The 15,700-nt window shown below is 36.6% G+C and overlaps 1 protein-coding gene across 1 annotated transcript; it reads left to right on the forward strand.

Moving 5' to 3' along the window:
- Window positions 1-4,412: 4,412 nt before the first annotated feature.
- On the forward strand, window positions 4,413-14,154 carry LOC308696834 (zinc-alpha-2-glycoprotein-like; the record flags this gene model as incomplete). Its single annotated transcript, XM_081375738.1, has 7 exons — window positions 4,413-4,509; window positions 7,037-7,273; window positions 7,357-7,620; window positions 7,934-8,212; window positions 8,368-8,487; window positions 13,380-13,453; window positions 14,074-14,154. The coding sequence occupies 7 exons, from the start codon at window positions 4,413-4,415 to the stop codon at window positions 14,152-14,154; spliced, it is 1,152 nt and encodes a 383-aa protein (XP_081231864.1).
- Window positions 14,155-15,700: the final 1,546 nt, after the last annotated feature.

Here is a 15,700-nt window from a genome sequence, read left to right on the forward strand (position 1 = left end):
AGTCATGGTCAATGCACCACACTGCTTATGGGGAAGCTATAGAGATTCATGTCTAAAATCATGAACTATCCCTTTAAGTCGAGCCCTATGCCTGTAGTCAGTCATGGTTATATACTGTATAATCAGCCTTAGATGAAACACAACATTTAAACTACACACACAAGCACACATTTTAATTACAAAATTGTTTATTTTTAGAGTGTGTATTCTACAAGATACAGTTGCATATTTCACATAGTTTTCATTTTAAATCCTGCATCACCAGTTTTCATTTTCATTTGTGACAATTTCTCTAAACTGTATCACAGCCTACTACTATGGTATACAACAGCTCTATTCTTAACCTACAAACATAAAACTTTCCTAAATGTCGAAGTGATTCTTATGCGTATCACTCTAAAAAATAATTCAGTGGCTTATATCACAGTAATAATTAACTTTATTAACTTAATAAAATCTCTGAATAGCATTTACTTTGAGTTGAACACTCCAACAATTAATTTTGTCTGAAATTTACAGTTATATTTAAGTTTGAAGTTTTTCACTAAAATAATTTAGTATTTGACTAACCAATTATTTATTTAAAATACACTTAGCCTAGCTAATATATTTGAATGAAATTTCCATCACAATATTTGAGAATGGATAATTAAACTGATCTGTTTCAAGAACCACAAATATTACTTAAATAAAATCAATATTATTAATATTTAACAGGCATAAGAAATTGACTAAGTTTACTCAATTAAAACAATGCACCCCTCCCCCACACTTGACGACAACTCGACGGTTGAGTAAGCGCGCGCTGTTTGAATTCTCTTCAGTCTCCAGAGCAGTTCTCCTCTTCTCTTCTCAGCGGCGCAGACTTGGTGCTTTTCCTCTGTGAAATTCAGGTGTGTGTATGTTTTATTTTATCTGTATAATCATTAGTGTGCTTTAAATCATTGTATTTAATGCGAAAAACATACAGAGACGCAGTGTTACTCACCTTAAACGAGTTAAACGAGTGTCGGCTCGCGCCTGTCTTTTCGCGTGATTGTAACGCCTTGCATAAAAAACACACGACTATATTCCTAAAGATAATGAATATAACTAATTTGGATGATAAAATGTCCTCAGAACTGTGCACTGTTTGTTTATTGGCAGGTTATAGAGACAGTCGCGTCGCAGCATCTTTCGGCTGTGAGTGACGCAGGACGGCGGTGTAAAGTTAGAAGTTCCCCCGCAGAGGCGAGTCCATCTTCGGCACGGGAACCAGCGCTGATCCGGTGGATACTGGATAACAGGCCGGTTGATTACACTTGAATTACTTGAATGTTTAGGCCTAAATGTGTAATTTTTACTTCGAAAATGTTTGTTACATGAGTTTAAATGTAGGCAATATTGTATACGTGTTAAAATAGTATAAAATATGCTGTATTGCTGTAGGCTACTCATCGACAATAAAGGCCAATGTCATGTTATACTGGTAGTTGTATGGAATATTTTTAAAAAAAGGTTAAGAGGAAATAAAAAAGTAAGTAACCCCGGTTCAGTTTCTCATTGTGCGGTGCCCATGGAGGTTGGTCATGCTGACAATGAGGTCAATCATCTCCTCCGTAAAAAACAGATTGAACACAGAATCCATGTTCTGGACCCTTGCGATGGCATAGCGCGTCGGCCCTGAAGTCACGGGAGTTGGCAGGCTGAAGAAAGGGAGTTGTCTCCGCGTTGGTGGAAAACCACACTTCACCGTTTCTCCCAATCCACCCAGATCCAGGATCCTCCGAATCCTCCTCGCCTTCAGTGGAAGCTAGAGAGGATGATGAGGGTGCCACATCCAAATCAGGATCTGACTCTCCTGAGTCTGTGGTGTCAGAGGGAGAAGACGATACATCCTGCAGCTCGCTGGAGGGGTCAGGCGGCATAATCATCTCTAAAACTTCACTACAAGTCAAGCCCTTTCTCATGTTGCTTGCTGCTCTTCTCACCATCAAATGACCAGCAGGCATGCATGCAAGTGTTTAAATCCACTTGCTTTGTTTAGTCTGCATTTCTCACCATCAAAAGGCAGCAGATGCATAAATACACTTACTTTGTTTTTGTTTACTCCATGTAGTTCTGAGAGCTGAGGTGCATATTTTGATTTTCTCAGACGCATCAAGGTGAGTTCTCATACTCTCTCTCTCTCACACACACAGACACACACACACACACACACACAAATATGCTATTATACTCCATAAAACTCCATGTAAAGGCCAGAAATTAAGCTTTTTTTTGCACAGGCCTATCTAAAGGGTTAATAGTGCCACCTGGTTATCAACAGTAAAAATGACAAATTTTACCTCTTCCCAACAGGGAAAACCACCAACAATCAAAAATGCATGATTATATGGTGTCATGGCTTTGCAATCAAAAAATGTGGTTATAATGGAAGTCAATGGGGCAAAAACAGCCACGAACAGTAAATGAGGGAGAAAAAGCTAAAATCTGATGCTGCAGAAAAACTAACAATGCATCAAAACCAAAGTTGTTTCTAATCTTTGACATGTCCAAGACTGTGATAAAAGGTAAAAAAAAATCCAGTCCACATTCACATTTTATATTGAAAATAAGTCATTTTGTGTGTTTTTTTTTCCCAAATCAGTGACATCATTTATGAATTTGGCAATTAAAGAGTTAAAATCCTGATTTTTTTTAAACATTTAGTAGTTTTGAACAGGACTGAGGTTGATTAATAGATTTATGCAAAAAAAATTGAAAAAAATATTTATCTGATACATTTTTACAGCAGTTTAAAGTAGTGGCTGTTTTCAGCCACGAACATAACGAAAGGGTAGTGAATTTGCCCACAGTGTACTGTTGAGGTTTTGAAAAAGTATTTTCCCAAAATATGTTTAAAAATAAGATTTGTCACCAAAAATCATTCCATTTGCTGAAACACGGAGAAAGTTATGGCCAAATTAAGACTCAAAAATACTATTGAGAAAACATGAGAAAAAGGTGAATAAAGACTGAAGAATCAATGCTCAGAAATTACTAATTATTAATATGTTTTGAACTATGTTGTATATGTGTTTTCCTGTGTTCGTAGTCAAAACTCAAAAATTTGTTTATATTTAATTATTAAAAAATGGCATTAATTTATATGAAAAAGTTAATAATTGTATTTTATTGAGAAAATATTTTAGTTTGTCTTGTATGTTTGTTTGATTAGATCAGATAGCATTTTAAGCTGCCATTACAATGTACCCCACCTATGGGGCATGTTGTCACATTTCACTTCCATTCTTTCGGGGAATATCAAGAAAAAAGTATATACTATATTAATAAAACAAAACCACATAATTGTACTAGACATTTGTGAAATTAATGTGGGGAAAAATAAATACACTGAACCCTAAGTAGATTTACACAAACTGAGAAAGTCAAAAAGCGTTAGGCCTACTTTGTGCCCCGCTCTCCCCTAAATGTGTTATGATGCATTTTAAAATAAAATTTTATTTAAAATAAGGTGCAAAGAGAATTTGCTTTATGCTCACTAATGGGGACAATAGCCTAATTCAAAAGCAAAACAGAAAAAAGACGAGCCGTTTTGGTGTGGTGAAGTTGAGTCCCGCTTTGCCTTGTGGTATCTGATTCTGAACACAATAACTGGGCGTATATAGCCTATGTATGCATAAATGTATGTATATATAAATGTTGCATGCTTTTATGACTTACATAAAAAAAAAAGGAAAGTAAATGCTTTTTTTTCCAGAATGCCTGCCAGGATCAAAGCTGCAGTCCTTAGCTTTTTTGGGTTAAAAATTATCCAAAATAATTTTTTGAGCAAGTACATAACCAGCCAGTGTTCAAAACTCTCTGCTTGCCGTAGCTCGATTCAAAACGGTAAGCTTGTAATAATGTTTTTAACTCCAGTGGTATTGGTGGATTTCTGCGGGAAATTCGAGCATGTCTGTGTGTCATTACGTCACATCTGTCTACATAAAGAAGAGTCTCGGCTAGTCGGCTATAAATGTGAGGATGCTGGAGGTGGAGATTTATAGGCTAGCCTTTTCTCACAGCACTTGAAATAATTAAACTCAATTTGGATCCAGAAAGGTTCAAACGACAATCACCAGTGACAACAGGAGATTGACCCATTGTAAAATGCGAAAGACTAAAAGCAAGGATAAATATCGGGAGGGCATCAAATGTAGTCACGCAATGCTGATGTTGTTAACATTAACAATTTGAGAACAAAGTATAATTTGCACGGTTTGACGTGATGCGAGTGTTAGATTTAATCTGCGTGATTTACTGCAATGTTTTTTTCCCCTTAACATTAGTTGGTCAGAACAAAAGTGGATGTTACTTGTTCAGACGACATCTTCGGTGAAAATTCTTATGTTGGTCATACTTCCAAAAAGTAGAATCTGTGATTGCGAATGCCAGTATCCACTCCACCAGCGTGGTGGTTGCGCCTTTTAGCTGGTTTACCAACCGCCATAAAAGACCTAAAGAAGAAGAAGAAGAAGAAGAGAAGTTGTGTTTGGGTGTCGACACGTGCAGCCCCGCCCCCCCGCCCCAGGCGTCCAAATTCCACAGTCAAAAACTTTTTTTTTTTAACAAGCCATCCTGCAGACTGTGCCAGTTCAGCTCAGTTGTCCGGCTGTATAAGCTGCCGGGATGATTTTTTTTTCTGAACTCCTACTTTTCACCTAACCAGTACGACACCAGTATAACAAGTCTGATAGTCTGATGTATAACTCGCAAAAATGGTTCACACCTTCTCGTGTAAAATATTTTTCATACAAGTAGAAATAGTTTGGCTTATTTCTCACTCTTGTCTAAGTGATGCGCATCAAGGTAAGAACAGTTCATTTATTTCACATCTGATCAGCAACAGAGAAACACACAGTTAGTAAATGTCTTCAAACTTGCTTCTAGGGTTTAGTATTTAAAATTTTGTGGATATTTTATGAAGGTAAAAGAGTAGTAAAACTCAGTAGCATGTAGGTGTGAATTTGAGAACTTGCACAATAGATATTCGTACTTGTACGCTAAAATTTACACTCACAGCTCCAATGTGAAAACCTGTACAATAAAAATCTGAAGTTGAATGTTGAGATTTGCACTCGCAGACAATAGTCACAAACCTGTATTCTGAATTTGCAAGTAGTTACAAATGTGTAAAACGTTGTTCACAGGAATAAAATGACATGCACCAACTTGTAGTAGGCTACATATTTGCACTTATTCTTACATTCATGCTCGCTGTACAACTAAACTTAGGCACTTGCAGCTTCTCAAATCTGCCACTGCAATTTCATATTTCATGCCTTTTGCAACTATTTTCATGATATATTATATGCATTATGCAAAACTAACTTGTGCACTTGCAAACTGAGTGGCAGCGAGACAGAAAGGCGGGGGAGGTGGGAGGGTGCAAAGGAGTCATTTCATTGGTTGGTGCCTGGCCAATGAAATGGGACTTTTGTACGTGATGATGTCATAAAACCTGCATCCTCGGGGATGTTCTGAAACGCTAACGTGGATTAATGCATTATCTCCGAGTTCTCCCTTATAGTAAAATCTCTTAAACTCATTGATAATAAGAACAACAAGTTTCGTAAGAATTATGATCATATTTTTCTTACTGGTTGAGGTGTCATTGTTTTTTCTCTGTATTTTTTTTCTCTTTCTCTTTCCTTTTCATTTTATGTTCATGTATTCAATGCAGTGCTGTTTATTTTCTTGCAATAAAAAAATTCTTGGCCTATTTCTTCTACACCTACCCGATCGTAGAAACTGAGTGTAAAGAGAAACTGAGTCGTATAAACTGGCCGGTTGGCGCAGTGCCTACAGTCAGACTCAGAGAAAGATGCCTTGATGTGGGGAACGCCCAAGAAGTTGCCAGGCATTAGTGATGTTACATATGATATTGAAAGTTCAAAGTGTCTGTCGAGTACGCCGCACAATTTTCCTTGAAGCTAAACGTGCCGGAGCGCGTACTGAGTTGCGCCATCGCCTGCCTCGACTGACATGTAGGGGAGACGGGATGTTGTAACATGGGGACTTAGGGAGAGTTGTAACACCATCAATTCCACCAATTAGGGATAAGATATGAGTCATGTGATCACTTTAGTATTTTCCTACTTCCTCCCAGATCCAGAATAGTGATTGTCAAGGCTGTATACAGGCACATGCAGAATATGTTGAGAAAAAAAAAATGATTTTGAGGTCAAAAACTAAACATTTTGACCAATACTATATTTTGTTTAGTATCTGTACTATTGCAGATAAAATTGTATGAGTTGTATTAGATTAAATAGTAGTTTCTTAGGCAATATGTGATGCATTTCCCCCCTGCTAATTTCAAACCACTATGCTAATACAGCTAGCTAAACATTGGTTGTAACACTTATTTAAAAAGTGTTACAACCATCCTCTTACATAATAAGAATATAACTTGATTTGAATGTTTTTAAAGAATAACTAGGGCATGGAAAAGAAAGACTGACAGAGGTGTCTCTGCCAGTGTTTTATATAAAGTGGTTTGCATGGAGCAATTTAACGACTCAAAGCCAAAGACGGTTTTGGTGAAATGCGCCTGTGCAGTTTCTGGACCCATCAAGCCTCATTACCAGCATCATTCATCTGTCAGAACTGTGACTCTGATTAACAATATACACACATAGACACACACATTGACATGTTAGTTTTTTTTTAGGCTTAAAGATGTACAAAGATGTTCTTTAATCTGGTACACTGTAGTAGTGTTTATTAAGTATACCGTTAAGTACGTTTGTTTAGTAGATTAATTTACACACACAGACGTGTGGTTTTTTTATTTTTTTTGTTAGACCTAAAGATGTACAAAGATGATTGGATGATTGGATGGTGGTGGTTTGCTATTGGTGGATTTCATGTGAGTGACAGGTTGCCCCGCCCTCGTGTCGATGTTAATTTCATGGTGACTTTAAACCATCTGATCACTAGTGTAATGTGTTCCTTGACTGGATTACATGAAGTGTTTTCATGTGTTGTTTGTGTTTCATATGTTCCTCAGAGAAACACTTCCTCCACTACAAGTTTACAGTCCTGACCAAATCAGACTCATTCCCAGAGTTCAGTGCTGTGTGTGTTTATGACGACAGACGGATCAAACACTTCAGTAATGAAGAACGAGTCTGGATTCTGACTGATAAAGACTGGACTGAAGCTCCTGAAGATCCTCCTGATTCTAAAGACTGGTTCATACATCAGATCAGGACTCTGTCAAACTGCACAGACTCACAGTGTTCTGGTGAGATTCATGCTTTACTCTTATTAATTATCAGACATTATATTTACTGTGAGTTTCTCATGAGTGTTGTTCTGTGATTGTAGATCATGTTCTTCAGAGAATAATTGGCTGTGAACTGGAGAAACTTCCTGATGGATCAGTGAATCTGACTGTCTTTGATGAATATGGATTTGATGGAGAAGATTTTATATCCTTTAATTCTGACACTATGCAGTGGATTGATAAAAACCCCAAAGCCAAAGAAACCAAAGAGAAGTGGGATCGTCAAACTAGACACAACCAATACCTCAAACATTACCTCAAGACCTGCACTGACTGGATCTCCACATTTAACAACACAAATAAGAGTAAGCTCTGATCAGTTTATTTATCTCGTGTGTGTGTGTGTGTGTGTGTGTGTGTGTGTGTGTGTGCGTGCCTGCGTGTGTGTGAGACATTATGAAACACTATTAATTCAGTCTAAAATATAAATATATATATAAAATATTTGAAGGCTCTGTTCATATATACAAAGGTTTTCTCTCTACTTATTTAATTGTGATCATACTCACAAAAAATATTTTTAATGAATATGAAGAATATAATGTATATTTTTTACACGCAGAACTAAAATCTTTGTAAATGCTTGTTTGTTAATTGTGTTGTCATTGTCTGCTCCAGGTTCTCCAGATGTTCGTGTCTCTGTGAGTAAATCTCCAGATGATGAAAGTAAGCTGGTTCTGGTCTGTCTGGCCACTGGTTTCTACCCCAGAGATGTTCAGATGAACATTAGATTGAACAGAATTAATCTTGAGGATCAAACATCTTCTGAAATCAGACCAAATGCTGATGAAACCTTTCAGATGAGAATCAGTGTGAAGATCGACAGAAACCATGAAGGATCTTACGACTGTCTGGTCACTCACAGCAGTCTGACTGAACCAGTTACTGTAAACTGGAGTAAATATAAATTTTAGTGCCTTATACAAATATAAATTCATGATGATGCTGAAATAGTTTCTTGCTACAAACAAGTACATGTAGACAACCTCGACTCACAGTTCATAATGTCAATTTGTTTTAGCAGATTTAAATTTTTTTTCTCCATTCTGCAGATGAAACCTGTATTGACTGTGAAACAGAAACTCCATGGATTGTTAAAGCAGCAGTTTCAGCTCTAGCTCTCACTGTGATTGTGATTGGTTACTTCATCTATAAAAGGAGAAGGTCAAATGGTGAGTGTAACGTGCTTAAAGATGTAAAAATGGGATGATAACGCAACATTTATGTGAGATGTAATTTTTACTAGGTGGCAGAAAATAAACCGAGTTCTCCAGCGTATGTTGACACTTTAAATAAACTACGCTGGTTTAAAACAAAAATACAATTAATGGTGATCACTCTTCAACTAACTAACACAGAAAAAAACCTACCTACCATCAATCAATAAAGCTACTCACGATTGAATCAACAACACGTATGTTTTTCTACCAAGTAGAAACATGTACAAATTAAGTTAGAACTTCCTACCGAGTGGTTTATTACAACGCAGTGCGTTTTCCTTTGCCTATCCGCGTGTAATACAAAAATACTTCACACCTTTGCATCATCACAACAACAAAACTACATCAAACAATTCATTAAAGATTGCAAACTGGTTGTTCGGCTCGAGTGAACAGGGCCTTTTAATCTGCCGGCACGCCAGCGGATTGGTCACACCTGTGACGTCGAGTGTCCTCACATCACAAGTATGATGGACAACCAGATGATCCAATGATCGCAACCTAACAAAAGAGTTTACAAATATAAAACAGAGAAAGAACAAAATACACTTGGAACGTAACAGTGAGTTATAAATATTCAACACTGTTGCTTTAAAGCCACACTATGTACGATTTTTGGATCAAAAAATACAAAAACCACTTGAACAGTGTTATATATATATATTTTGTTGACTTGTGTACTTGCATTACTCCAAATGTTTCTAAGAATGTTTAAATCGAGAGAAATAAGCAGTTTTAACCAGGACACGGACTGTGTGTCGCCTATCAATGAGATCATACCCGCGTTACCCTCGATTTCCGGTTTTATTTTGTAGAAACCATGGAAACACCAAAGACGCTTTAATATAATGTGTTTTATTAGACAGATGAGAAGCTGTCTGGATATATTCATCGACAGAAAATGTTTTCTTGATTTATTGCGAGTACCATGTTTTACCATGTCTAATATTGATCTAGCTCACCGCAGTGTGTAATAAGTGTCTCATATAGTAGCCGTCGAGCGAACGCATAGAGTAGCATTATAACAACTTTCATCACACTCAAATGTATCTAATATGATTAAACAGCGCTGTGTTACTCCACACACACAACCGGAAGAAGCGAAAGCGTCTGAGACATAATAAAAGCTCCACTGATCTCGAGTCATGTGTCGCACTCGTCTCTCATTAGCAGCGGCTCGTTCCGCTCCTACGACATTCGTAACGTTAATAAATCTTTAATTCATTACCGAAAAAAGAAAAGAAAGAAAAGGAAAGAACAGCTAAATAAGCTAACTTCCTTGCTAACATAAACAGGAGAAAAATAAATGGCACCCTCCTCCCTACTAACCCCACAAATAAAGAAATAAATGATTAACTAGCAAACTTCAAATAAACCAAAAGCAAAACAGATTAATTAAACCATACAATGAATGATCATAGAAGTTAACACTCACTTCTGCCTTTAAGTCTCAATAATAGAGTGTAATCAGAGAGACAAAAGAGAGAAACTCTACTTCAATAAGTTTAACACAAGTGAGGATAAAATACACAACACCACCAGCTACTTGCTTCAACACAACATCAGTGTGGGGTTGAAGATGAGATCTGAGCTGTTGCACACAGTCAAGCCAACACAAACACCAACACAGCTCTGGGACACGTTCAAGCTCAAACCAGTGCAACGGAGTTTGAGATGCGTTTTCTCTTGTTTGTTGGGTGTGTATAAACCTGAAATATAAACCACACGGTGTTAAAGACACAGCTCGCACTATTGGTCCAAGTAAAGTCGTGCATGTGTGTCCGCTGTAGCTCAGTATACCCAACAAAGATATTCAAAGACATGTTTGTCTTAAGAGTGATCAGCAATAATGATAAACCTAATACTCACTATATAAATATTAAGGTCATATAGATCATCTCGGAGTAAGAAGTGGATTATCCTTCATCTGAAATGTTTGTCTTTTCATCCTGAAATGCGAGGCAAATGTTGGATCACAATAATTAGGAACCACAGTTTCCACAATTCCCTTCACTCGATTGGGATGTTCTCTTTTATTCTGGACGGCAGGGCAGTGACTGACACATCGAGCGTATTTTGCAGTATTAAACACATATTTATACCAATTTCATCAGGCTCTGAAAACTCTTCAAAAAGAACACAGAGAATGTCCTTCTCAGCCTCCATAGTATCAACTCTTGTGTCATCAGAACAGGGCGTTCAACACACCACCGTTTCTGTTTCCGTTTGAAAAAACGTATGCAGCCCAGATGATGATGATGCAGTTTAAGGACTCTCCTTCCCCCCCCATCATCCAATCACAGCAGGGCATTGATTATTGGCATCAGGCGGGAACTATTTCTCCTATGAAGAGAGAGAGAGAATAGAGCACAGCTTTAGCACAAATAAACCATTGCCCTGGATTTCCACCAACTGCGGAACGGCTGTGGATCGTCTCCGCTGCGTGCCGGCTCCGTGCTCCGCCGTCCTTCAATACCCACCAGGGGGCTGTTCCATAAAAGCCGCTTAGAAAAGCGGGGATTAAACTCCAAAACCGGACTTGAATGAGCCTAACAAATGAGTTGGGGCTAAAGTGGTTCCATAAAAGGTAATTGAAGCTCACGCAATCTCACTAATTTGATCCAGGTTTATCAAGTCTAGATAATTGCGTGTGCACGCGTTTCTGAAGCAGCCCTAGAGGTCGATCGTGGATCAAATCGATCCACCATCAAACAGCCTATATTTTGTGCTGTTTTATGCGTTTGTGACATGATTTTTTTTTCCTTCAGTGCAAAACTTACATTTTACAGTTATATTCTCCATCTGTAAATGTTAGAAAGTCATGCAAATGTATCCATTTTGCTGCTAATCTTCATATTGAACGAGCGCCGCTGCGCGCATGCGCGGCAAATAGGAGCGCAATAATTCTGACTAAAATATGCATTTTGCTTGGAAAATTAATATGCGATATTTTATAACACTAGAAATATCTTCTAATTATAATAATTTATCTTTAGGATGTTGGATAAGTTGCAGTGAACTTCTAGCGAACAGAAGTACTTAAGTGAACATAAGTAGCCTAATTCAGGGAAGATTTTTTTAAAGAAACTAAATATATAAAGATACAAAATATAGTTTTGGGTATAGGACATATGCTACTTAATAAAGATGATGTATACTTATTTAGAATGCTTAGAATTACAGCTTTTAATGCAATAATTTTTTGGATAAAGCAAGAATAAATGAGTGGTTAGATTTAGTTTCTAGAATGTATTTTTTATATATTATAAATATAATATATTCTTAATGTACTTTACATTATGAAGAGGATAACATGAAATTAAGAGCAAATGTATACATTTTGAAAAGATATAGTGCAACTCTAAAATCAAAGAATATTCCATAAAATAAAGGAATATATAGTAGTCTACATTAACTAAATTTTTATATAACCCTCCCTCCCTTTTATTTCTAGGCTAGGTATTTGTTATTTTATTTATTTGCTTATTTTATATTGAATATTTGATATTCAAATAATATTACTTGAATAACTAGGAATTATGTGTCATTATAAGAGTTTGATATTAAATATGTGAATGTTACATTTTTATTAATATTTATTTATTGTTTTTTGTCTTTTCCCCCTTAAATCATATGTAAAAGTGTCTAACTATGTACTTCTTGGTTATTGTTCTAATCATGTGTGTTGGTGGGTATTGTCACAAAAGAAAAAAAGTAGAAGGAAAAATAAGGAATATTTATTGGGGGAAAATATGATGTCTTTACAGGAACTGTCCATTTGTATAATTGTGTTAAATGTGTTTGAATTGAAAGACATAATAAAGTAGCCTATATATATATATATATATATATATATATATATATATATATATATATATGCTAAAATATTTGTTTTTTGGACATTAGATGTGCCTTATTTAGAGTTTTAAACCTACAAGTGTATTTTTATGATATATTCAAATGTAGGTTAATATACTGTCTATTACTAAGCTCAGATTCATCTTACCAGTTAAAATTCATACTGTGCTTTTGTAATTATTTATTTTTAATTTTGTGATTTTAACTTCTGCTTTACAAAGCTTTTTTTTTAGATTGCGTTCTAATGTTCTTCCAATCATAAACATGTACTACAGCTGCCAAACAAACCAGAGAGAAATGTATTCTTAAGTCTATATTGTCTAATTTCTCATTGTAGCCTTATTTAAGTTGATTTTCTGTATACTGTGTATTTATGTTTGGACTAATAATGGTTAATAAAGTCCAATAATGGTATGAGAGAGTGTCAGTGGTAATATCATTGTGTTCTTGTCGGTCATTGTTAGAGGATCTGTGTAACAGCTGAGGCTTAGCCTGACAGTTAGCCTGCCCTGGACCAGGCTAGTTTCCCAGCATAAGTTGCCAGGGTAACTGAGTTTGAACTATTTTAAGTTTGCTTTATGAAACCGAATCTACCAAAAATAAGCCTGACTAACTGAAATAAGCCTGGCTTATACTCTAATCTTGGTTTATGGAACAGCCCCCAGGTCCGGATTTGTTGTGGAACGGCTGCGGCCATGACTGACAGCTGAAGTCACGAGGACCCACGAGATATTCCGGAGCGGATCCGCAGCCGTTCCGCAGTTGGTGGAAATTAGGGGTTACATTAGGGGTTACGACTCTGGACGTAACACCATCATCAAGCTACGCCTTTGTTTTGAAAATACGACCTCTAGTGGCCAAAAATGACATAGTGTGTCTTTAAATGTCTTATCTTTCTTATATTGTTGTAAATGTGTTAAAAGACAATGAATAGACAGTTTAACCTCAAGCTCAAGTTTGTGTATAATCTGATTTATCTTTTCCAGGTCAGACAGCAATAACAGGAGAGAATACTACTGTGCCAGAAACACGGAGTAATGATCATCTTCTTCACACACAGGTATCTACATCACAATCACATTTACTGTCTGTGTTTGTGCAGAGAATCATCATTCAGGCCAAAGAATCAAACACAAAACCTGCAGTCGATGTGTGATGGGTACATTTAGAAAAAAGTGTGATTTCTAGACCTGGAAAAATCATGGAAATTAAAATTATAGTTTTGATATTTATTTGTATTTGTATTTTATTTTTATTTTTATATATTACTTTAAATTAAAAAGTGCTTTAAATATTGTTTCAAAAAGATGGAGAACTGCTGTTTTATTGGCTCTAATTAGAAATTAAATGTTCTTGATTTTATTTTATTCTGAAGAGAAACTTATTCCTAAGCTTTTCTTTCTTTCTTTCTTTCTTTCTTTCTTTCTTTCTTTCTTTCTTTCTTTCTTTCTTTCTTTCTTTCTTTCTTTCTTTCTTTCTTTCTTTGCCTTCAGGTGTTTCTAGTGTCTGTTTATGGGTTACCTCTAATTTAATAAGAACAATTAATCATACCAGAAAAATGATGCTTCAAACTTTTCACATTTGACAGTTTCTTGAAACTTTTCAAAGGATCAAGAACACTTAATATTTGTAATATGTGTAACAATATTGTCTCTGTTGTTGTTGTTGTGGTTGTTTCAGGCAGATGAAGACTGTGGATACAGTGAAACATCAGAGGATTTAAATGATCCAGGACACACTGACTGTGACATTACACACTGAAGTTTACCGAAGTATTTTGCACATCACATTTGCACTAAACTGTTTGCACTAAAGGTTTTTGAATGTGAGACTACAGCATATGACAAAAATGCTTTCACTTTTGATCCAGTAGTAAAAATAATAATCTACGATTGCATTTAATGACTTTCCAAATGAGAATATCTAAATATCTAAAGATTGATTATAGCCGTTCAAAGAGAGAAAGATGTCAAATGTGCCGATATTACCTCAGTCGTTGCGTTAAAGGGATACATCACCGATTAGCATTCAGCTTTGTATCAGTAGAAACCTGGTAGTATTCTCGAGTGACCGTGCTTCCCTCCCTCATGTCCCCTGAGACGAGACATTTCTGTATTGTGTGTCTGGAAAAAAAAAACTCTGATGATGCAAAAATCGTCATTTATCGTCATCAGAGGCTTTCTTGTCCAAATGCAAGAGACTACAGCCAGTAGGAGGAGCTCGTTCCGCATGTTTTCTACTATTGGTCTACTATTTCCAGTCAGAATCCGAAGTGCAGATCGATGCGCACTCTAACGGATAATATTGCCCACAACCCCGGTTATGTAGAGAGGTTTAGATAGAGATGGTAAGTCCCGCCCATCCGCTAACCCCGCTGGACCTCTAGGTTGAAAAATCGTCAATGCAAGTGAATGTGAGAAAATAATTATTTTCTGGTCCCGTTTGAATTTTGCCATGAATGTGAACATATGTTGTCTGTGAATTTTTAATATAATTTTTCGTGTGAAGAATGCTACAATTTAGCGGGTAGAAGTTTGATACGGTTAGACTTTGTGTGAGAGCACTTTGTGGACTACAACTCTTCGCTGCTTTCAGACGGGAATCTGAAGAAAGAACAGCCCATTTGGTTTGAATGGTGACATTTGGGTACAAAACACACAGGCATCTCGATCTGTCTCCATAGATTATCGCAGCATTAGCACCGTGATTTGACAAGTGGAGGGAAAATGTGTTATGGGGTGACGTCACATAGGGGACATGTAGTCTTTCTCGTTATGTCTTTTCCACAACTGCAACTGATTTTAACTGTGACAAGATGATTGACAGGGCAGTTTACGGTGACAGGATGCACATGACAGATCTGTCCGTTAAGATGACGAAGTACTATGTCCCAAAGCTTGCCTACTGTTTTGCTACACACTCAAAAGTATGTACTTTTTCTTCACAAAAAGAGTCCATACTTTTAAGGCGTAGTATAAGTAGGCGAATTGGGACGCAGGGTACTAGTAGTCTAGTTGTATCATGTCTTCCGATGCTGCCCTCTGTAACCGGTAGGCGTGACTTAGGAGTGTCCTCGTAGGGCAGCGAAGCAAGTGCATTCTGGGAGTTGTTGTCTTTCATCCACATGAGCCAAAAATACATTGTCTGGCTTTTCTCAGTCTAGAAAGCTTCAACTTCTAAAATAATTTCACATTTCTACTACATAAATGACCCAATTTAAATACATATAATCTGTCCAGCTGTGAAGTATCCCTTTAAATAATGTGAAGTTGTGGATATTGTGGATATTTTAGCAAACAGTTTACTT

This window comes from Scardinius erythrophthalmus (assembly GCF_964197995.2).
Source record: "Scardinius erythrophthalmus genome assembly, chromosome: 10".
Taxonomy (NCBI): domain Eukaryota; kingdom Metazoa; phylum Chordata; class Actinopteri; order Cypriniformes; family Leuciscidae; genus Scardinius; species Scardinius erythrophthalmus.